This window comes from Canis aureus, chromosome 25 (assembly GCF_053574225.1).
Source record: "Canis aureus isolate CA01 chromosome 25, VMU_Caureus_v.1.0, whole genome shotgun sequence".
NCBI lineage: Eukaryota > Metazoa > Chordata > Mammalia > Carnivora > Canidae > Canis > Canis aureus.
Genome location: NC_135635.1, coordinates 37336999 through 37361809, shown reverse-complemented (window position 1 = coordinate 37361809; position 24811 = coordinate 37336999). Strand labels below are relative to the sequence as shown.

Sequence of the window (24811 nt, the reverse complement as noted above, 5' to 3'; positions counted from 1 at the left end):
GCAAGTGCGATACATCACCTCAACAAGAGAAAAAAATAAGAACCATATGACCATTTCTGGATGCAGAAAAATTACTTGAGAAAGTACAATATCCATTCATGTTAGAAACACTCAACAAACTAGATTTAGAGGGAACATACCTCATAATCCAGTTAAAATGGGCAGAAGACATGAACAGGCACTTTTCCAAAGAAGACATACAGATGACCAATAAACACATGAAAAGATGAAAAGATCATCAGGGAAAAGCAAATCAATACCACAATGAGATATAACCTCATATGTGTCAGAATGGCTAAAATAAATTACACAAGATGTGGAGGTAAAGGATCCCCTGTGCACTCTTGATGGGAATATGAACAGGTGCAGCCATTGTGGAAAACAGTATGGAGTTTCCTTAAATATTAAAAATAGCATTATCTTATGGTCTGGTAATTATTCTACTGACTATTTTACCCAAAGAAAACAAAAAATACTAATTAGAAAAGATATAAGCACCTTGATGTTTATTGCAGCATTATTTACAATAGCTAAGATATGGAAGCAACTCAACTGTCCATCGATAGATGAATGGACAAAGAAGTATGATGGAATATTACATAGACACAAAAAAGAATAAAATCTTGCCATTTGAAACAACATGGATGGATCTAGAGGATCATAACTGAGATAAGACAGAGAAAGATAAATACCATATGGTTCACTCATGTGTGGAATTTAAGAAACAAAACAAATGAAAAGAGACAAATGAAAAACAGAATCTGAACTACAGAGAACAAGCTGGTGGTTGTCAGAGGAGAGGTAAGTGGGAGGATGAAGAAACAGATGAAAATGATTAAGAGCACACTTATCATGATGAGCATCAAGAAATGCATAGAAATTTTGAATCATTGAAATTAATATAGCACTGTATGTTAATTATATTATAAATTAAAACAAATATTTAAAATAGTTAAAATTCATGGTGATCTGATTTCTTGGTTGTGATAAGGTAAAATTTGGTAGTACCAAAATAAACCTGTTTAGTGAGATTAAAATGAGTTTAATGAGTTAGCTCTTGTTAATAATCATGTATTTTGTGTTTAAAAACTCCACATTTCAACAGAAAAATGGGGCTTCTGATTCTGTATTGAACATTAAATCATCCAGGTTATGGCTGAGAAATATCTATTCATGCCCTTGCATTTTCTCAGCAGTCTTTTTATGTTGTGTTTTGTTTTATTTTGTTTGCATCAAGATCTATTCCCAGGTAAGAACTTACTTAAAAAAAAAATTCAGGAAGATCATCTTATATTGAAACCTGGCCAAGGCCATCTAATTTTCCTATGTGCCCATTGTGACAGAGCACCTCCTCACATTCACTTTATAAAAAAAGTGATTTTTGTCCTAGGATCTGATATTTCTTGTTTGCCATGTTGTTTCAAATGGCAAGTCAGCATTATGTTATTTTCACAAACCCTATTTTAGGTCCACTTTATTTACTTGTAGAAAACTGAAGAACAAGAGAAGCACAATAATTTTGGGCTTTAAATCTTAGCCTCCTGCTAAAGAAATGGTGTATTATTTGTGATATGGTGGTCAGTTATATAGTTTATGGACCAAAGATTTAGTTCCCATTTTTCCCTTTTTGTATACACTCTGTTCAACAGATGTGAATGGGGAGTATCTTCCTTCATTTCTCTTCAGGTTTCAGAAAACACCCATTTTCACCAATAATCTTAAGATGTGATAGTGTGTTAGTATTTGAAGGAATCGAATAAAGATTTACACTAGTGTAACTTTCACACTCATAGTCAAACGATAGACTTTCCAAGGAACCATGTTGTACTTTTCTACTGGGGCAGAAGTTCTTAGAATAAGCACCTGTGCAGTGATGCACCTTGCAGCCTTATTTGTAGTAGGGAAAACATAGAACCCTATTAACTGAATCTCTCCCAGGACATCTTTGACACACTATGCTTTTCTACATTAGGAAATTTATATTTAGTCAATAGACTGTATACTACTCAAGAGTTAAGACATTAAATTTTATTTAAGGCATCTAATTAAATTTTATCTGAGGAAAATGTCTCTGATGATGAGAGTAGAAATCTAGAGGTCTCTATTCGCAAAATGTAAATAAGATAATGAGAATACTGTCAGCATGGTGTGCCCTGGGAAACCTCATGAAGAGAATGTCATGTGGTGTTATATTGCCCTTGGAGCTATGCCTTCAGGGCTCAACTTTCTGGTTTCTAGTACCCACTCTGGAGCTTCGATACTCCAGGCCTGCCTCTGTCTTTGCAACCAGGAATAAAACAATGGTTTTGTTTGTGTTTGTTTCTTCGTTTGTTTAAGATTGTATTTATCTACTCAGGAGAGACATACAGAGATAGGCAGAGACCCATGCAGAAGGAGAAGCCGGCTCTTTGCAGGGAGCCCGAGTGGGACTCCATCTGAGGACCCCAGGATCAGGCCCTGAGCTGAAGGCAGAGGCTAAACCACTGAGCCACCCTGGTGTCCCTAAAACAATGGTTCCAAAGTAACTAATCTAACTCCTAAATAAGTCGACATCAACCAGGGTCTAGAAAAGCTAAGGATCTCTGGGTTAAAGGAGCAGCTTTAATCACGATTGCATTGCTTTGATTACACTTCCCAGGTGTCCTGGAACACAGCTCTTCAAAAGAGATGTCTACAATCCCCTCTTCACTTCTCTTCCGTGCTCCGTGGAACCCATCTGGGTAAGTCTGTTTCTTTACCTCTTCACCAAAACTGGCCCTGTACAGGTCACCAATGGCCTCCCTCAGTGGGAATCCAGAGCCCGCTTCTCGCTCCTCGACCCCTCGCCCACTCGATGGTCCCCGCGAGGCCAGCCCCCGCGTTTAATTCTGGGCGGGGGTAGGCAGGGCTAGTGCCTGAGCTCCCCGCAGAGGCCCAGCGTGTGGGGGAGGGGAGAGGAGAGGAGGGGGTAGGAAAGAGGACAGGGAGGGAGGAGGGAGGGGAGGGTGAAGAGGGAGGGGAGGGGGAGCAAGGAGGGGAGGGGGAGCGGGGAGGGGAGGGGAGGAGCGGGGAGGGGAGGGGAGGAGCGGGGAGGGGAGAAGGAGCGGGGAGGGGAGGGAAGGAGCGGGGAGGGGAGGGGAGGAGCAGGGAGGGGAGGGGAGGGGGAGCAGGGGGGGGAGGGGGAGCAGGGAGGGGAGGGGAGGGGGAGCAGGGAGGGGAGGGGGAGCAGGGAGGGATCGCGTTGCCCGAGAGCCCCGGAGAGCTCGCCCCGCTCTTCTGCGCAGAGGTGCGGAGAGGCCGCCCCTTCCTCCCCACTCCAGGCCCGTCCCGGGTGGGCTGCAGGGCGGTGCCGCAAGCGCGCGGCTGGGGGGGGGGCGGCGCCGCACTGCGAGGCCCCGCGAGCACCGGACGTCCTCGCCCACCCATTCCGCCCCCCGCCTCCCTCGGCGCCTGCAAAGAGAAAAATAACTGCAGTGAGTGCACCACTTCCTCCGCTTCAACCGTACTCCGCTGGTGCAGGTGGCTCTGCAAACCACCTAGTTTCACCGCGAAACGGAAAGAAAACACGATAGAACATTGCTGATGTTTTTTAAACGAGAGACACTGTCAAGTCTGCTAGTCCTTGCATAAGCCTGACGGACTGGGTGGTGTTCCCTATGCGCAGTATCATTAAATCCTTCCAGCCGCACCGTCAATATGTTCGGCAGTTGTAAAGAATGTCACGGTCTCTAAGGCAAAATACCCCGGCTAGAATGTTGTTAAATAGCGAAAGTACTTTTAAAGCAAACAATTTTGGTCTAAAAAAATAAGCCTACATCTATGGCAGGAGAGGACGGCGAGAGGAATGATCAGTTTTAAGAAAACCCTGAAGTGGTGCATCTGGGTGGGTTCTGGAGGGTTCTGCGTCAATCCACAAGGGGCGCCTTTTATAATTCTTCAACTCCGGGAGATACGTTTATGAAAAGTACCCCCCCACCCACCCACCTCATCCCCCACCGGGGGTGCTTTTTTTCTCCTGCATGTGAAGGATACCACAAGGGGAGCAGTGGTCCTCTCTCAGCCCCTCAGAGTTCACAGTGATTAATCTTTGGTTGAATTCTCTCCTGCCTTATCTGCCAGGACAGCTCCAAACCGTGGGCTCCATGGGGCTGGCTTCCCTGAGGGTAGTGCATCAGCAGCAGCACCTCGAAACCAAGAGGAAGGTAGAGATAGTGACCTCAACCTCTACGGAGGGCTCCTCTCACTTTGCTTAGAAGGTGAGTGGCTTTGCCAAGAGCTCCAGATGGTAGTGGTTTAGGATTAAGTGTAGAAACCAGACTGCCTGTGGGAGGCCTTGCTTGACTTTCTGCTCATTTCTTCTGAGACTCTGGGCGAGCTACTCAACCTCTTTGTAGTTCAATTTTACTTTGCAGAACCATCTTGGCTGCAGTAATAAACATTTAATGCATATTTGTAAAAAAAAGATAAAATTCTCCTTGGAATCAGGTATGGGAAGAGAAACCTTGTAAATACCGACTTTCTTCTGTTGAAAAAAGAGAGAGAGAGAGAGAGAGAGAGCTAGGAATATTTTGATTTGGATACTGAAGGAAAATATGACCTGGCATATAACCTAGCTAGTAGAGATTGAGGTATTTGTGGAAATAAAAATAACTTCTCTTTAAGCTATCAATTTCATATTAGTCAAAGTACATTTATTGGAATAAAAGAGTCACTTCTATAATAACATAGGCAATAATTAATAGAGCAATATTGTATGATAAGAAGAATGCCTCTGTAGGTACACTGTGCTCCAGTTTCTTCTTTATCACAGTTATCTGGGTGACCAGTTAAGACCTTAATTTTTTTTTCTTTTCTTTTTCAGAAACGAACTATTAGTTTAGATCAATGGTTCCATATTACAACGTGTGTCTTAATAATCTGGGGTTTTTGTATGAAATAAATATTCCCAGGGGCACAGGGGTGCCCGCATGGCTCAGTAGGTTAAGTCTCGGACTCTTGATTTTAGCTCAGGTCATGATTTCAGGGTGGTAAGACCAAGCCCCGTGTGGGGCTCCATGCTGAGTGTGGAGCCTGCTTGTGATTCTCTCTCTCTCCCTCTTCCTCTGCCACTCCTCCAACTTTAAAGCACAGGCACTTGTGCTTGCTCTCTCTCTCTCTCTCAAAAATATATATATGTATATATTTCCATATACTGTCCCAAGTCTATTGGATTAGAATCTTCTGGGTTGAAGAACAGTAATCTGTACTTTTTAAAAACTGTGATGACAAATTTGGAACAATGCTTGTATCTATGGTTGATTTCAGCTCTAAAGTTACAAATATAGTCCATTTCATTATCTCTTCCCACATTCAAATTCTATGATTCACAGTTATGTATTTCATTAGTAACAAAAACACTTTTTACTAGACTGCAATTATTTCTACATTGTTTCAATCTATATTGCCATCTCAGGGTCAACAAATCAAATTTTTATGTTAACATAAAAATCTGGTTTTAAGATTATTATCAGAGGAGTTGTGAGACAAAATCCCCCAAAACATGTCCTGGTTCTATTAGGATTTGTTTTCAAACGTGTTATGTTTTCATCAGCACAAAAAGAACAAAGGAAATTTTTACAATATTTGATGCACTGCTGTGATCAAGTCATATATAGCTTGTGGCTAAAGTGTTTTTCTCTGCGGCCAGGTGGAAATAGCAGGTTATGTGTGAACATGAGATGCTATCTTTCCTCTTCACAGAAATTGTACTTGATTCTCTAGTCAGAGTGCTTCCTTTCTCTAACACTTGGAAATCAACTCTTTCATTCAGAAATAGTATTATTTCAAAGATGACCATGTAATTATCTTTCAAGATAATTCAAGATTATTCAGAATATGTAGTAAGAACTAGAGAAAACAACTGAGAATATTTGTACTTATTTGTTCAGAAAAAAAGTAAATTAATACTTCAAATGCTCATTTCTGACTTGAGACTTATAGACCTTTTTTCCCCTCTTAAAAATGTGAGACATTGCTGAAATGTGTCAAAAGGTATAAAGAATCTGAACGGACATTTCAAATTTAAAAAACTGTGCCCAAATTTCTGTCTCATCCTATATATGTCCATACTGTAGACCAGTCATTCTTTGTTTGTGTGATGTAAATTAGGATTCGTCATAGAAAAATTGGTAGCAGATATTTTTTATTTATTTTTATTTTTTTAAAGATTTTACTTATTCATGAGAGACACACACACAGAGAGGAGCAGAGACACAGGCAGAGGGAGAAGCAGGCTCCATGCAGGGAGCCCAACATGGGACTCGATCCCAGGTCTCCAGGATCACGCTGAAGGTGGTGCTAAACCACTGAGCCACCGGGGCTGCCCCAGGTAGCAGATATTTTTTAAAGGTTTTATTTATTTCTTTGAGAGAGAGAGAGAGACCGCATGAGTGGGGGGAGGGCAGAGGAAGAGGGAGAAGCAGACCCTCCACTGATCAGGGAGCCCAACTCAGGACTCAATCCCAGGACCCTGGGATCATGACTTGTGCCAAAGGCAGATCCTCAACCAACTGAGGCAACCAGGTGCTCCAATAGCAAATATTTTTAATAGTCTTATGAAAGGAAGGGCATTTCACAATTTAAGCTGTCTTATTTATAAGGAATAAAAACAATTTTAAGATATAAGTAGGTATCAGACTCATATCTGATTAAAATTTTAAGTGAAAAAAAATAAATGAATGGAACATAATCTCAATGTTGAAACACTAGAATAATTAACTTTTCAGGTCTCAAACTATAGGTAAACTATCACAGAGAGGAGCAATTAGAGCTTTAGCTTCTGTGGGTATTCTGATATCTAGCACAAACTCAGTGATCCTCTCAATAAATTTACATTGGCTGGGATCCCTGGGTGGCGCAGCGTTTTGGCGCCTGCCTTTGACCCAGGACGCGATCCTGGAGACCCGGGATCGAATCCCACGTCGGGCTCCCGGTGCATGGAGCCTGCTTCTCCCTCTGCCTATGTCTCTGCCTCTCTCTCTCTCTGTGACTATCATAAATAAATAAATAAAAATTAAAAAAAAATTTACATTGGCTCATCACATCTTTAATTGACCTGGGCTCCTATCCTATTACTTCTTTTACATAAACCACCAGTAACAAATTTTGATTTTTGATTTAGAACCAAAATGGTTCTCTGAAGACTTAGGTTATATAACCTTACATTCTAGAAGTCATTTTTTTAGTCTCAGGAGCAGCAGATTATTCCCTCCTACATTTGTTTTCTCTTTCTCTGTACAGCTGGTTTTCCTCATCACAAATATAGACCTGTGTCTTTCTCATAGTTCTGTGACCTCAAAAAGCATTTTAATAGCTTTATTTTGCTGTTTATTTATTTTATGATCTTCTAGATTTGTTCGCAGTGGTGATATTTTCTGATTTTTAAATTGTAATTCAGACTCCACTTCCACTTAAGTTGGATCAAGAGGAAACCTAATTTTTAAAAAATGCTATTTGTAGTACTATTTTTGATAGTAAGCATGGTTGACCCACCCTTGTTTTGTATTATTACGAGTTTTGAATTCTTTTGCACATTACAACTTGTTAATGGTAATGCTATGTTTATCATGTTATTTCCTAAAATAGCTGTAAGATCTGGGGACATTTCAAGTGTTCTTGTTCAAGGATGAATCTTAAGTACTCTTTGACTTGATGACTTTCGTTTTCCACAGATGTCCTCATTGCAGTGATGTAGTATATTTTTGTGTTATCCTACAGAAAGAAAATTTCATTTTGTCTAAGTATGAATGACAATGAGTCTTCCACTAACAATTTTACTTGTGTGATACTTGGAAGCATTTTCCGTAGACTGGGTTATGGCTTTGTACATTTCAAATCTTGTTCCCCTCCCCATATTTCCTACTTGCTTCTGGTTCTGGGTTCCATAGGATCCAGTCATATCATGATATGATCTGTAGTCTTGCACCTTTATGTTAAGATACAAGGTAAATCTGTACCATGGCAGTTAAGAGTATTCCTAGAAGCCATACCTATGGCAGGAAGGCTAGCAAGAATATATTTATACCTAATATACTTAGATATGACAGAAAACTATGTACATTCATGCCACTTAACTAAGTTGAAAATGCCACTCAATTTCCTCTTCAGAAGATAAAAAATAATGCTGGCCACCCTTCCAATGACATCAATACCTGTGGAAGGAAATGTGATGAGATGGAAGACAGATCAAAACAGAAAGAGACAGCATTGATTAGTTATATCTTAGGTTTACAAGTTTGCAAAAAATACGGCCATGAAGACACATTGCCTAGATTCATCCAATGCCTTAGGAGGGACCCAGATAAGAAAGGAGTTTGAAGCTTCAGCTTCACCAGCTTCAAAGCAGATCCACCTCTGGACACATCCTATGCTTTTCAGAGAGTAAGTGCTGAATGAATGAATGACTTTTTCTCTTAATGTGTAAGTCTAAGCTGGAAGTTGAGATGACAGATCACTCCAAGTAAGTGGAAAACCCACAGAGGCTCTCTTCTTCATTTGTGCCCCATGTTGCCAGGTCTAGTTCAGAGCAATGCCCAGAATTGAGTGCAGTATTCCAGGAGTGATCTAATTCATGCAAGGCAGGCAGAGTAGAAACATTGCCTTGCTCATTCCAGACCATTTACCTCTCTTAAGCCAAACTAAAGTTGCTTTGTTATATATTTCCCTTTGCTTTGGCAGCCTTGTTATGATACTGATGCATACTGAGCTTGTAGTCAACGAAAACCTTTTAATTTTTTCGCTCTTGCTAACCCAGTTCTCTTTCAGGCTGTAACTAAGCTATTAAAGGGGGCATAGATGCTTAATTTTGTATGTCAACTTGACTGGGCTAAGGTGTGCCCCATAGCTGTGCATTTCTGCTTGAATCTGCAAAGATGTTTCTGGAAGAGGTTAGCATTTGAATTGGTAGATTGAGTAAAGAATATCACCCTCATCGAGACAGGTGGACATCATCCAATCTATTGAGGGCCTGAATAGAGCAAAAGACAGAGGAAGACTGAATTTGCTCTTTGCTTGAGCTAAGACATCCGTCTTGACCTGCCTTTAGACATTGGCATTCCTGTCTCTCAGGCCTTTGGAATCAGACTGAATTACACCATCAGCTTTTCTGGTTTTCCAGTTTGTAGACAGCATATTGCAAGACTTCTCAGTCTCAATAATTGCATGAGTCAATTACTATAATAAACAAACAAACATCTATTGGTTCTGTTTGTTCCATTTGAAACAAACAAACAAAAAAACCCCCTCAGGCAATGGATGATAGTCATCTCTGAAAAATGAGAAACAAATGAGGTATGCTCTACGATTGCTCTAGCTTACTGAGTTGAGGATGTTTCCAGGCTGCAGTGGAGTGAGACTCCAGGCAAAGCCCATCTTGGCACCTCCCTGAGTTGAAAAAGAGCTTAGAAGCCAGAGAAACAAGGGCTGCTAGAGTTCCCAGGACAAAACAGAGTGCTAATAATTATTTGATAATCACATTCATAAGCAGTATCCCAAACACGTCTTTTCAGGTACTCATTAGCTAATTATATATCTTCTTAGGGGAAATGTCTATTCCTATATTTTGAGTATTTTTAATTTAGGTTCCTTATTTTCTTATAATTGAACTGAAAGTGTTCTTCATATATTCTGAGTAAAAGTCCTTTACCAAATAGATAATTTACAAATGTTTTCTCCTAATCAATGATTTGCTTTAATTAACACTTATGGAACACTCCACTCAGCACCTGCGGTATACATATGCTTTACAAGAATACACAGAATGCTTAATATATATATACTGGGCCATAAAACTGGACAAATCTTAATAGATGAAGAATTATTCAAGTTATAGAAAACATGCTATGTTTTATGTTAGGCCAAAATGGAAATAAATTAGAAATCAACAACTGAAAGATACTAGAGAATTCCCAAATATTTGTAAACTAAATAAATCCATTTAAGGATCCATAAATGGATTCATTTATAAATGGATCCATGGATCAAATAAGGAATCATCAGAAAATTTAGAAACTATTTGTAAATGAATACAAACATAAAAATTTATAAGATATTAGTAAAGCAGTACTTATTCAAGAATTTATAGCTCTCAATACCATATTAGAAAAGAAGAGGGATCCCTGGGTGGCGCAGCGGTTTGGCGCCTGCCTTTGGCCCAGGGCGCGATCCTGGAGACCCGGGATGGAATCCCACATCGGGCTCCCCGTGCATGGAGCCTGCTTCTCCCTCTGCCTGTGTCTCTGCCTCTCTCTCTCTCTCTCTCTGTGACTATCATAAATAAATAATTAAAAAAATTAAAATTAAAAGAAAAGAAGAAAGATCTTAAATGAAGGATTATAGTTTTCATCTTACAAAATTAGGAACAAAGAAGCAAATGAAATCCAATGTAAGCAGAAGAAAGGAAAAAGCTGGGAAAAATCGAAAAATCAATGAAATAGAACACAGAAAATCTATAGTAAATCAAGAAAATAGGATAGGGCAGCCCCGGTGGCTCAGCAGTTTAGCGCCGCCTGCAGCCCAGGGTGTGATCCTGGAGACGCAGGATCCAGTCCCACGTCAGGCTTCCTGCCTGAAGCCTGCTTCTCCCTCTGCCTGTGTCTCTGCCTCTTTCTCTCTCTTCTCTGTGTATTCTCATGAATAAATAAATAAAATCTTAAAAAAAAAAAAGAAAATAGGATAAAAAGTACCCAAACTGGAAATGCAGAATTTGCAGGTGATTTGTAGAGAATACTAGAGAAAATTTAAAAAAAACGTTACTACAATCAACAAATGAGTTTGCAAGGTTTTGGGATAAAAGATCAATATACAAAAATAATGAACTTAAATCTATAATTCACATAATATACAAATATTAGCCAAGTCAATTATCTCTAAATTATAATCTGTAATGGGTCATAGATCTAACATAAAGTCTTAAACTATACTAGTTCTAGAAGAAAGCAGAGGAAAAATCTTTTAAGCTTGAGGTAAGTAAAGATTTTTTTAAGATACAACCCCAAATGCAATATACATATAATAAAAAAATACATATGAATTGGACTTCACCAAAATTAAGAACAGGTCTTTGAAAGATGTTCTCTCTCTCTTTCTTTTTTTTTTTTTTAGCATGTTATTTTTTTTTAAAGATTTCATTTATTTATTCATGAGAGACACAGAAAGAGAGGCAGAGACATAGGCATAGGGAGAAGCAGGCTTCCTATTGGGATCCTGATGCGGAACTCCATCCCAGGACTCTGGGATCACGCCCTGAGCCAAAGGCAGAGGCTCAACCACTGAGCCACCCAGGTGCCCCTGAAAGAAGCTTTTAAAGAAATGGAAAGACAGGCCACTGATTAGGAAAAACATTTTTGCAAATCACATATATCCTAAAGGTCTTGAAGAGAAAAATATATATTTTATATATATATATATATATATATATATATATATATATATATATCACTCAAAACTCGGTGATCGTAAAACAAGAAATTAAAAAAGGAATTTGAATGGACACTTCACAAAAAAAGATACATGGATGATAAGTAATCACATGAAAAGATGCTTATCATTAGTTATTAAGGAAATGAAAATTAAAATTAGAGACCAGGACACTTGTGTTGCACAGAATCAAAAAGTTTGATCATACTAAGTTTTGGCAAGGGACACAGCTATTGGAACTCGTATGATACTGCTGGGGGAACAGAAAATGGTACAACCTCTTTGGAAAACAGTCTGGCTATTTCTTAAAAAGGCAAACATTGTGCTACGTGACAAAGGCCACATATTATATGACATTATGTAATATATCTAGAAAAAACAGATCTGTAGAGATAGTAAGTAGATTAGTGGTTTCTTGGGGTTTGGGGTAGGTAAGGACTCAGGTGGAGAGGGGGCATGAGTGACTGCTAATGGCTACAAGGTTTTATGTTTGGTTGCGTAACCCTGTAAGTATGCTAGAAAACATTGAATCATACATTTTAAGCTGATGAACTTTATGGTATGTAAATCCTATCTCAATAAAGTTATTTTAAAAAATGTAACATACACATTTCATATGACTGAGCCCATTCCACTCTTGGGTTTTTATTCAGGAATATTGAAAGCATATATTCACACAGAGATTTATATGCCAATGTTCATAGCAACTTTATTCTGACTGACAGCTCAAACTGGAAATAAGCCAAATGTCCAACAACAAGTGAATTGGTTAAAGAAATTGTGATATATTCATATAAGAGATGGCAAGGAATTTAAGAAAAAGTCACTTGAATTATTCCCCAAATGAGCTCTACTTCAAGAAAAGTTATGGGTAACTATATCTGTTATTGTTTCTACTTGTTGTGACCTTCTTTTTTTTCTTATTTAGAGGTGGGCAGGGTCAGAGGGAGAGGGAGAGAGAATCTTAAGCAGGCTCCATACTCCCCATAGAGCCCTATTCAGGGCTTGATTTCACAACCCTGAGATTGTGACCTGAGCTGAAATCTAGAGTCAGACACTTAACTGACTGAGCCACCCAGGCACCCTTGTTGTGACCTCCTATGTGTTAGGAATTGTGATAAGCATTTTACATAAATTATTTTTTAGCCTCAAGACAACTAAGTTTGTTAAGCTTTTCCTACTTTTATAGACTGAGAGTAGACTGAGAAACAGAAAAGCTGTGTAACCCATTCAAGATCACATAGCATTCTATCCTATGAAACAGATAAAAATTTCAATATATTTTTAATTTTACTTAGATATTTTTTTATTGTTTGATTCTACTTACTTTTTTGTAAGTGGAAATCTCTCGAGTCTCTAGATTCATTCAGCCTTTGCCAAATTATAGAGTTGAAATGCTATAGAGAGATTTCTCAGCCACCAGTGTCTACAATCATTTGTAGTTTTATTTTAACAGATAATTAAAAGGCACAAGCTTATATTTGTAGAAATTTAATTAGTGTTACTAATTCTCTTCATTTGTTAGTAAGTCGCCTAAGTAGTGAGAATGGAACCAAAGATTGTGATTGTATGAATATTTCTCCCAGGAAACAGCAGGACAATACAAACTTCACAAGTAAGTGGTTATATTTCACTGCATTGTAGAGGAGCAAAAACTTCCTTTACCCTCTTAAGTTTAGTACCAGGGAGACTGTGAATTAAACTGTCAACAGACCAATTAACAGGAAGAAAAGATTTATTCGCATTCATAGGAGAGGTAACAAAAGAAGTAGCTAGCTCTAGATGGTTACAGTTAAAGGTTTATATACCCAGCTTCCTAGGAGAAAGGTGACGGGGAGTGGCTTCTCTGGGAAAAACAAATACTTTTTTTTTAGGAAAGACAAATGGCTTTTTCAGAAGAAGAAACTGGAGATGACAAAATTAGTAATAGTGTTTGCATACAGAGGTGTAAGTAGTCTTTCCTTTCCCAAAGTTACAAAATTTCTCTAGAAAAGGCCTTTATGGTAGAGTTCATAGTCGATTTGTAGTTGTTTTTTATTTATTCATTTATTTTTTTTTCCTGAGAGTAAATGACTTAAAAGAGGAATTTATTACAGTCTCATACCTCAGAAGCTTCTATTTTTAGTCAAATAAGAGAAGCTCAGAGGAGGCTTCTAGGCCAATACAAAGTAATTGGTTTACTGAGATGGCAAGGAATTTAAGAAAAAGTCACTACCCTTAACAATCTCATGATTAATGTATGAGGTAATAAAGATAAAGTCAAATGGCACTGCCACATGCAGTTTAAACTGGTAAAACTTTCCGGATGGGGGTCTAGAACAGCATCTTGAGCTAAACATGAGTATAGTATCTCTAAAGGTAAGTTACAAATAAGGAGGTATGGTTAAGGATGATATAATGGTTACTCGATAGCAATAGAGTTAATATTTTTGTAATAACTTTATTTGATGGGAAGTAATGTAGATGGTAGATGGTATCATATTTAATCAAACTCACAAATATATTAAGGATTAGGATGTTAGCAGCTGCATAAGAACTTCAAGAGAAATCAGCTTTTCAGGAAATTGTGCCAAAGTCCCTGAGAAACAAGTTTATTGTCCTCTGTTGTTGGAGGTGATTTGGTGGAAAACTGGGAAATGCATTGGCTTCAAATGGGTGGATGTCATTGCCTTTTACTCTACAATTCCAGCTTTATGTACCTATTTTTTCTATACTCCGTTGATTGCTGTTTGTAATTTCATTTGTTATATGTGATTAAGGTGTTTTAGATCATCCTTTAGAAATTAATGTGGAAAGATCCAATTGTAAGGCATTTGGAGATCAGTATGTCTCACAAAGAAGGTGATTACTAATTATTAATTTATCATCACCTAGATTTCTATTTGTTTCCATACTGTAGCCAGTAAGATCTCTCTAAAATGCAAATCAGTGGCCAGGGAGGAAAAATCCTTTCCCCTTTACTTTTCTACATTTTTGGTGAGATCCCTTTGTAATAAATGACAGATCAACAGGAGAAAAACTGAAGTTTTATAACATTTACATTCTCTGTGTACATGTAAGATACCCAGGAAAATTGAGTAATTCCCCAAAAAGGCACAAGCCACCATCTTATATGCCATCTCCAGCTGAAGACAAAAGAAAATGTTGGGGCAGGGGAGCAGGTGTAGGCGCCAAGGGCAGGCTGCCCCAAATGTACCACAATGGCATATAAATGATTTTGAATTGAAGCTACTTGGGAAATTGTAGGTGTGGGGACACTCCATCCCTCTCTTCTATCACCCTCACAGTAGGAAGCAAATTTCTTATATGAAAGGTATGCTCCTCATACAGAGAAGTAAAAACACATACTTATCACAAGAGATTGGAAACTTTAAAGCCAATAAACAAACAAACAAATAAACTTTGTTCCTTTTTTTCTAATACACAACCTTAGCCGAAATTCTTTAGAACTCCTTGGTAATATAAAGCTTCCGAACCTGTTTTCTGCATCTGGTCATTTCCTCACAAACTAATCATCTCTCTGTCTAAGATGTATTGAAACTGCCTGTGGTCATTTGTTTGGGTCTCCATTTCATTATTGAGCCTCCATGCACATGTAATGAAACTCTGGGTTTTGCTCTGAAGGCTGTCTCATGTGAATATAATTCTTAGTCCATCTGGGAGAAGCCTTAGACAAGGTAAATTTTTTCCTCCCTTCACCAGTTACAGGAGGTTTTCAGGCAAAGCCCAGTCAACAAGTATATGGTTGTGAAAAGTTAAATCCATGCCTTCTCCTTTGAAAAGTTTCTAGAGATTTTGGTCATCCTCTTCTTCCTGGCACAGAATGGAAGGACACACTTGCTAATGGAGATTTCCCTTGTAAATGTAAATATAAATATCTCTTACAAAAGGATAATTTCTACTAGGTTTTTAGACTTTCAGTGTCTGCAGTTCCTTAAAAGCAACCACCTCAGGATAAACCTTATGCCAAGTCTCATTTCTCACAATGCAACTCTCCCTTTTGCACTCCAGCCTCCAGCAAAACAAACCTCCATATGATAATAAATTGCAACATACTCTCTCAACCTCAAGTCTTTGTTCATTGCTGATCCAATCCACCTCTTTTGAATATTTATCTTTACCTGCAACTTCTTACCCTCGGAACCTTTCTAACACAGACACAGACACAGACACACAGATACACAGACACACAGACACACACACACAGTTCAGACTATAAGACTGATATAATCTGACAAAAATACACATAGTTGTATTTAGTTAAATTTCTTATATAATACACAAATTAAAAATAAAGTCACATACACTGGATATTTACATTTTTACTCTAAACTGGTTTTTGTTCTTTTTAAAAAAAATAAGCATTTATTTTTTATTATTTTTAAAAAAGATTTTATTTATTTGACAGAGAAAGAAAGAGAGAGAGAGAGAGGGAGCATAAGCAGGGGGAGTAGCAGAGGGAGAGGAAGAAGCAGGTTCCCTGATGAGCAGAGAGCCTGACATCCTGAGATCATGACCTGAGCCAAAGGCAGGTGCCTAACTGACTGAGCCACCCAGGTGCCTGAGTGTTTATCAGTGCTTATTGTAGAATAAGAAAATTAACCTTTTCTCCCACGTTACAACTATTTTCTAAGTAAAAACAATCTACCAAAAACTATAAAGTTTTGCATTGTTTAGATACTACGAAGTATGCCAAAATATATTTCTAAACCTCAGATTAAGTTTGGATAAATAATAAGTACATTCTAATTAAACATTGATGATCATAGAGAGTGATGGAAAATATTATGAAAAATATAACTAATGTGAATGCTTTTGTAGGCACTTTTCCCTTCAGACTTTAGTCTTTATATTGCATTTCTGTAATAGGTCAACTCAGTGCTTCTCTGCTATGGCCATTCTATATTACTCCCTGTACATTAATTACCTTCTAGGTTTCTCTAGACCACTTGGAAGCCTTTTTACCATAGGGGTCCTAGCATTAAAGCACTCAAAAATTGTTTGCTGTTTTCATCATTTTTTTCCTTGTCATATCAATAATAATCTCCACATTCTAAATAATTATACTTTCCAATGGAAATTTCTTTCCATTTTACCACACTGACAAGAGCCTGGGCTTCTTTATTGCTCTGGTATGTGACTTGCAGGCCAACAAAGAGTGAAGTGAATAATTAATGTTTTATTTTAGAGGCCAAATGCTACCATAGCAAAAGGCATGTCACAGTAAACCTCTAAATAAGCAGAAGAACTTAAATTCATTTATTTCTGTCAATAATTTACAATACTAAATTTCAGCAGAACTAAAATTTGTCCCCAGTTTTGGTCTTGAAGTGTGTGTTGAGGTATTTTTCCTAGCCAGTGCAGGTTAAACCTAGTTCACTAACATACTATTTCAATGTCCATGTTGTTATTACTTATAAAATAAAATGCTCTGGGAAGAGTGTTGTGCAAATTGGGTTACTTTGCTGATTCAAAATAGCAACTTAGTATGTGATGTTTTCCCCCAAGTAACATGATTCCTCATACTATCTCTCAAAAAGCTCTACCGGTGATAACTAACTTTTATACAGAGTATTTTATAGTTTACATTTTCATGTTCATCTCGTTTAACATATCAGACAAGTTTGTACTCAATTTTGTGGATATTTCAAAAATATGCAATATCCAAGATATACAAAAAGTTAAATAGAATGCAATCAATACTTATGTACCTACCACTCAGCTTAAAATATAAGATTCACTTAAAACCTTTGTATCTATTTTTGAATATAGCTTAATGTTAGTGTCTATTTTTCCAGTTTTTCCTTTTTCAGAGAGATACATCTGGTGGTCATTGAGGATATTGGGGTTGTGGTGAACAATTTGTTTTACAAAGTTACTGATAAAGCATATCATGAAATATATATATATTTTTGCACCAACCAGGGGCTCTGAAAAGAATATATATGTATTTTTTTTCCACAGCAGGTTTCTCCTGATGCCTTTTAGACTCTTTGTTTTACTTTGTTTCTGTATGACCTATGGTTTACTATTTTGGCTGTAATAGTTATAGCTTTGAGTAAGTTCTTTCACCTTTACATCAGTCTCCCACTTTATACTTAAGTATATTTAAGTGTACTTAGCCTTAACTTTAGTAACTTTATGTACAAAATGAGGAATATGAAATTAATACTTTTATATACCTCATTCATTTCATGTAAGGAAAAATATTTCATATGTTCATGTGCATTAAAATACATTAAAATACCAAAAAGAACTCCTTTTCTTTTTTAAAAAATATTTTATTTATTTATTCATGAGTGACAGAGAGCGAGAGAGAGAGAGAGAGAGAGGCAGAGACACAGGCCAAGGGAGAAGCTGGCTCCATGCACGGAGCCTGATGTAGGACTCGATCCCGGGTCTCCAGGATCACGCCCTGGGCTGAAGGCAGCACTAAACTGCTGAGCCACCAGGGCTGCCCAAGAACTTCTTTAATTAAAAGTGGGGCAAAATCTTTACTTTTAAGGGAAAAGTTTACAAAATGAGTGCATTTTTTTGATATTCAAACCTTGCTCTTCTATTTCTCCCTATTTTTTCCATTTCAGTAAAACCAAGGCTAAACTTATGGCCTAATAACTGGCTGCAGAAAAAGGGGAAATGGTATCATTTTTTAAAAACCTTTAAATCATGGACAAATAGCCAAAAATCCTGTTTAATAATGAAATCACATCTCTTGATGATTCAAGACAAGGCTGAACTGGTAAGAACTAACTCACCACAAAAATTATACCTTCTAAAACTGAGAGAAATATGTAGGTTATTTAAAAAAAAAGATTTAATTTTTATTTATTTGAGAAAGAGAGAGAGAGAGTATGAGCAAGGGGAAGGGCAAAGGGAGAAGCAGATTCTCCCCTGATCAGGGAGCCCGACACAGGACTCAATCCCAGGACCCTGGGATCATGACCTGAGCTGAAGGCAGACGCTTAAGGGACTGAATTACCCAGGTGCTCCAAAGTAGGTTTTTTTTTGTTTTTTTTTAATAAAAGAATTATAGTGCTAATAATTATGGCATTTATTGAATTCATAGTAGGTGCCAGACACGGTAGTAGGCATGCTACAATGCTATAAAACTTAGTGCTCACAATAACTTTATGAGATAGGCAGTATTTTCCCTATTTCCATATGAAGAATCTGCAGAACCGGACAGATTGTAAAATTTCACTCAGCATATGAATGGCAAAACTGGAATATCAGTGCTGTCTTTCCACATTACCTCTTGGGAGGAAAGATAAGAGCTCTTTGAACATTATCAGTATCTGGCAATAGCCCTAGCATCTTGGGTAGGGATGATGGGCTCTGTAGCTTTACTTGTGGGTACGTTTACCATAGGCATCAGTTTTCTCAAGACTGCACGTTGGCAACAGCAATCTGAATAGTTCTTGCTCCTTCAAGAAGATCTATTCATCCCTAGCTTTGCCTTCACATCCTTTTTGAGCTCCTTCAGCAGTTGCTGTTCACATCATCATCCCCATCAATTCCAGTAACCATCACATGCCTGCACATAATATATATGAGTCATGTGTTTTGAAAACTTTCCTATACAGTTTCCTTCCCTAAATTTATAGGAAACTTCTTCAAGCTTCTTAAGGTTTTCTTGGATAGGGAGATAAGTCTGGACAAAATCAGAGGAGGCTATTTCAATAGGTTTAACTCCGTTTCCTCTGGATCCTCTTTCATAGGATATCATATAGAGTAATATACAGGATGGAATTTACTTTTGGATTGGATTGAACATCACACACCCACAAAAGACATAGACCTGGCTGGATGGCACCCTATTAAATTTACAGTTGTGAGTATTTAGCATTTGAGTCTTTCAGCAGCCAATCCCTCCTGGGGGTTGTCTGAAACTCCAGATAACCAAATGGTTCCATAGACTGAAGACTTTGATCTTGTTAATGTGTGAATGATTAGGAAATTTGCCTTAGAGAAATCAAGTCTCCAATGCTAATTTGTTTTCTTATTTGAGCTCTGAGTTTATCTATAATGCTAGAGATAGAAATGGGAAAGTGTAGCTAATGTAAAATTCTCTAAATTTCATTTCCTTTGAAGTATTTCTTGAAAGTTTACCAAACAATCCTTATTTTGATTAGTAGGAAGACTTCAATTATTGGGAAATATTAAGGCATATGTCATACATAATACAACAAATAGCATTTGACTCTTTTTGAATACTATCACCTTAATCAACAATATGTGTATCTACTTTTATGCACTTCATTCATTTCTACTTAAATGCCATGGGTAGAGAGTTCTAAAATCTTTTGGGGTTAGGCACTAATCCCCAAAATGCAAGCAGAAGCTCCTGGGAGCCCAGGGTGAAACTTTCTACCCTCAGCATCAAAAGTTAATTATACTTCTTGAAAATATGAAATTTTGTTGTGTCTCTCAAAGAGATGTGAAGTTAAGGGGATTTAGGAAGGCTCTGGAGAGATAGATGCTCTGGAGGGATAAAACAGGCCCACCAGACTGAGGGTAGGGAAAAAAATGCTCTGAAACAGAAAAAGTCACCCTAAAATGAATATTCTTACACAGAGACTATTTACAATATTTCTTGTTAAAATTTACACTCCATATACCCACCCATGCCATACTCTCTGTACATCGCACAATAAATTAACTTTTAAGATTTACTTTTGAGGGACTCCTGGGTTGCTCAGTGGTTGAGCATCTGCCTTTGGCTCAGGTTGTGATCCCAGGGTTCTGGGATCAAGTCCCATATTGGGCTCCCTGCAGGGAGCCTGCTTCTCCCTCCACCTCTGTCTCTGCCTCTCTCTCTCTCTGTATTTCTCATGAATAATTAAATAAAATATTTAAAAAAAATTACCTTTGATTATTTCTAATAGAAATGTAGCATTATGTTTTTAAAGTGATACTCTGTCAACCCACTTGCAAATTTGCTTAAAATTATTAATTTGCCAATCTTGTTTTTAAAATTGAGGGTTTTCTTTTTCTGATTTTTTAGATGCCTTATAGCTTAGTTTAAGAAAAGAAAGTTGGCTTAAAATATCACGGAAAAATAGAACTTAGGGGATTTTTCCTTCTTTTGTGTAATGGATAAAGGATTTGGGTATCCCCATACATAAACAAATGAGTAAAAATTCCCTTGCTGAGGTCTCTATGTGAGTTTAAAACGTTTAAAAGTGGAGAAATCTTCTTCCTCTATTGCTCATTCTTTCACTCCTTCCCCCATTCTGACTAGGGTTACTGTTGCCACATTTTACATGTAGAGTCTAGATGTACCATTCTTTCTTAGGATCTCTCGTAGAAGTAAGGAGGCTTATTATAGGCAGACAGTGAAGGAAGATTTTTGAAAGGTATGACACTTGGAATTTGGGTCTGGAAAATGAAATGGTTAGTAGTTTAACCTTTTACAGAGAATTGGTCTAATGTTTTTTGAAAAACATTCATATTTTAAGATGTGTTGATATTTCTAAATCTTAGAATCATAAATATGATATTATCTGTTATAAAGCTGGTATCATTATTCCATTGTTGCAGATACTCAAAAAGTTGAATCAGGAACCTTTGGAGTAATAAAATGAAATTTTCTCCTAAAAGGGTAGGTCTGTCCTCTTAGTCGTTTGGGCTACTATGACAAAATACCACAGACTGGGTAGCATACAAGCAACAGAAATTTGTCTCTCACTGTCCTGGAAAATGGGACTCCAAGGTAAAGACGTCAGCATGGTCATCTTTTGGTGAGGGCCCTCCTCTTGGCTTGTAGACAGATCCCTTCCACCATGTAAATATGGTGGAAGGGGCTAGCAATCTCTCTAGAGTCTTTTTTATAAGGAATTAATGAGAGTTCCACTTCATAACTTAAGTACCTCCCAAAGGCCCCACTTCCAAACATATCACTTTTATGGGTGAGGATTTTAACCTATGAATTTTGGGGGGAACACAAACATTCAGACCATTATAGATAATAGTCCCCTAAGATCTCTCTCTCTCTCTCTTTTTTTTTTTTTTTTGTATGGTCACATGGAATCAGGAAACTACTACTTCTTAATCACATTTTTATTTTAATTCCATGCAGCTTTTCCATTTACGAATGACCATCTTTGGTTAAGAAACTATTTGGAGCAACTACCTTCATTAAAGAAGTCATTTTTTTAACAGGCATTTCTTGTCTGAAAATTACAGTGGCTTAGATCTCCAGCTTGGAGAGTACATCCCTTCTAAGAAGGGAGAAAACACAAAATATACACGGTTGTATTTTTAGCCGAATGAGAACTGAATGTTGCTTTTTCCCCATACAGATTTCAAGTCCTGGGCCAGGTTGAAGATAATTCCTGTGCTGTGATAACAAAGAAGGATGTGTTTTCTGAGAAATGTTGCAATCAGAGTTCCTGGATTTGTCAACACGATTGCTGAAGATGACCTCTAAACTGATCCCAGTTTATCCTTCCCATAAAAACAATTCACAAGGACTTTGTAATTTATGTGTTTTTGCTGAATCACATTATTTTGGCAACAATATTATGGTGATGATGATAATGGTGTAGATTTGTGTCACTATCAATCTGGGTAATCAGCCTCATCAACTCATCCCCTAGCTCGTCACTAGTGCTGTATTTCCACAGTTATATCCCATTCAATATGGTGGCTATTTTAGACAGAAACTATCCCTTAGTCTGCTCAATAATTCTCTCCCTGGGCACTGGGTGACTTAGTGCCTTAAGATCAGACTCTTGGTTTTGGCTCATGATCATGATCTTGGGGTCATGGGATAGAGCCGTCCCCCGGGATAGGGGGTGAGGAGTCTGCTTGGGATTTTTTCTTCCTTCCTCTCTGCCCCTTCTCCCTCTCTATCACCCTCTCTAAATAAATAAAAGAATTTTTAATGTAGGGAAAATTCTCTCCCTACATCTCTTATTCACATTAGCAAAGGAGCTATTATTTTTTAAAGAGAATCGATCAGATATATTCATGAACTTTCTAATACTAAGTGTACACACTTACCTGCATCTTACTTATTTCCTTTTCCTCTTCTCCTATTTCTGAAAAAGAGGTATCCCTCTGTCTGTCTAAATCAAATCTCTGAGTCTACAGTTGGGATTGTGTCTCTTTTAATTTTTTCAAGGGGATTCCTTCCTCCAACCTTTCTCTTTTTCTACCTCCTTTTCTTTCAGCAATGAAACATGCAAAAGCACAAGAAAAGTTTCCCTGAACCACATGTGGTTTCTAGTTTCTGCCCAGTTTCTCCCACCTCTTTTAAGTCAAACTTCCTAGAAATTATTTCTTCTTGCTTTTTCCTCTTTCCACCTCCTACTCCAGGTTCTTCTAAAATCTGGTTTCTGCTTTTCCTATTTCACTAAAGTATTCTCATTATGTCACAAATGCCTTTCTTCTGGCAAAGCACAATGAGGATTTTTTAGCTTTCATTTTAACTCTCAGCAGTGTTGCTCATTATTGACCTATCTTCTAGAAATATTCTGTAACCTCAGCATCTATGACACAATGCTCTCTTAAACCTGTATGTAGGTTTTCTGCTATTGCTCCTCAGTTTTTTCTCAAGCATCTCTTCTTCTGATCTCTTCAAAACTGACATTCTTCAGAGTTTGGGGAGATCCTCTATCATACACAATTCTTGGCTCAACCCATCCATGCTCTAAGTTTGATTGTAATCAATATATTAATAACTCCCAAACCCATATTTCAAACTCAGACCTTATTACAGCTGTTTGCCCACTTGATATCTCTATTGGACATCTTAAAACCTCTCAGTCTTCACATGTTAAAAATTAAACTCATTAGCCTAGTGAATGGCAGCAACGTGACCATTAGTCCAAGTCAGACTCCCTGGAGTCAACCCTGACTTCTTTCTTTTCGCCTTCAGTAAGAGAATGAATTATTTTTTTATCACATAATTATTTCTGAATCCATCTACATAGTTTCATACCCACCATATGGCCCTGGATTCCTGCAACAGTTGTTTTTGTGTGCTTCTAGCTTTGTCTGCCAAAGTCCATTCTCCATATCATGACGAGTGATTGTCTAAACCTCCTAACAGGCTACATTACTCACTACTTAATTCCCTTTAGGGGCTTTCCATTGCTTCAATCTTTGACCCTCTCCTACCAATCCTTTGTGTCTTGGCTCCTCTTCATTTCTCCCCCACCACTATGCTTGTAATAATGCAGACACCTTAAACTTTTTCAGTTTCTCAAATGTGTCATGCTTTCTCTTGCCTTGAATCTAATCAGATGTTTGCCTCCACTTGACATTCTTCCCTTTCTTACTCGCCTGTTTAACTCTTGCTTATTTTTCAGATGGCCAGTTAAATAAGTGCAAAATTTGGTGGAAAATAATTCTTTAACCATTCCCCTCTCCAGACTAAATTATATGCACTTGGTGTATATTCTCACAATTTCCTGTACTTAACCAATCTTAACATTTAATACCCTATTTTTTTGGCCATTGTTTAATTATTTGTATTTATTAATGTACTGTAAACTCTGGAAGACAATGATCTTCACTGAGTGGGTGAGACAAGGTGCCTGATGCTTGATGGTTAGTAAATAAGTACTTGTTATGTTGTTGAGATTATTTGTAACATGTTTTATTGTTTCCCCAGCATAATTTTTCCTAGTTGTACAGAGTTTCCCTTAGTTTAGATAATACTTATCTGTATAGAGAGAAATAAACCACTCTTTTGTTTTTTTCATTAAAGTTCAGGTTTGTTGTTTGTTTTTGTGTTTAACCTAGAACCTACATTGAGACTTAGAGCAGAGAGATTATTACATATGAATTCATCAACGGGAAACTTACTTTTTTTTTTTTTATGATAGTCACAGAGAGAGAGAGAGAGAGAGAGAGAGAGGCAGAGACATAGGGAGAAGCAGGCTCCATGCACTGGGAGCCCAACGTGGGACTTGATCCAGGGTCCCCAGGATCGTGCCCTGGGCCAAAGGCAGGCTCCAAACCGCTGTGCCACCCAGGGATCCCTGGAAACTTACTTTAAGGTCTTAGATCCACTAAGAGAAAAACTTAAAGGTAATACATGAATTTTAAAAAAATTATTGCAAATTGATATGTGTGAACAGAAGTAATTATAGTTTACAGAGAATGAAATATAAGAACTTAAACTCACTTAAAAAATTGAACACAAAGAACACAAATCCATTTTTATTTAGTATAATGAATGGAAACATGTACTATTTTATTAATGTGTACATTTGATGTAATGTGGGAAAAATGTTACAAGTTGCAGTTAAGGAGAAGCGAGGAAGAATGATAGAATATTAAGAGGTCTGTATCTTTTTAAAATTCAAAGCTAAATTATCAATGCTCTTTGAAACTCAGATTTTGTTTTAAATGTTTAAACAAGTAATTA

At 37.6% G+C, this 24811-nt stretch overlaps 1 protein-coding gene across 4 annotated transcripts; it reads left to right on the top strand.

Moving 5' to 3' along the window:
• The first annotated feature begins 1536 nt into the window (after positions 1-1536).
• On the top strand, positions 1537-24147 carry CLECL1 (C-type lectin like 1). 4 transcript variants are annotated; one of them, XR_013364328.1, is made up of 7 exons: positions 1538-2521; positions 2639-2720; positions 4099-4235; positions 18018-18172; positions 19152-19264; positions 20974-21034; positions 21735-24147. XR_013364328.1 is itself a non-coding variant. In XM_077871117.1 (5 exons), exons 2-5 carry the CDS (start codon positions 2668-2670, stop codon positions 21756-21758), a joined length of 369 nt encoding a protein of 122 aa, XP_077727243.1. In that variant the 5' UTR covers positions 1537-2521; positions 2639-2667; the 3' UTR covers positions 21759-24147. The 4 variants fall into 4 exon arrangements, 1 of the variants encoding a protein (XP_077727243.1); XR_013364329.1 differs by lacking the exon at positions 20974-21034; XM_077871117.1 differs by lacking the exons at positions 19152-19264; positions 20974-21034 and having other exon boundaries at positions 1537-2521.
• Positions 24148-24811: the final 664 nt, after the last annotated feature.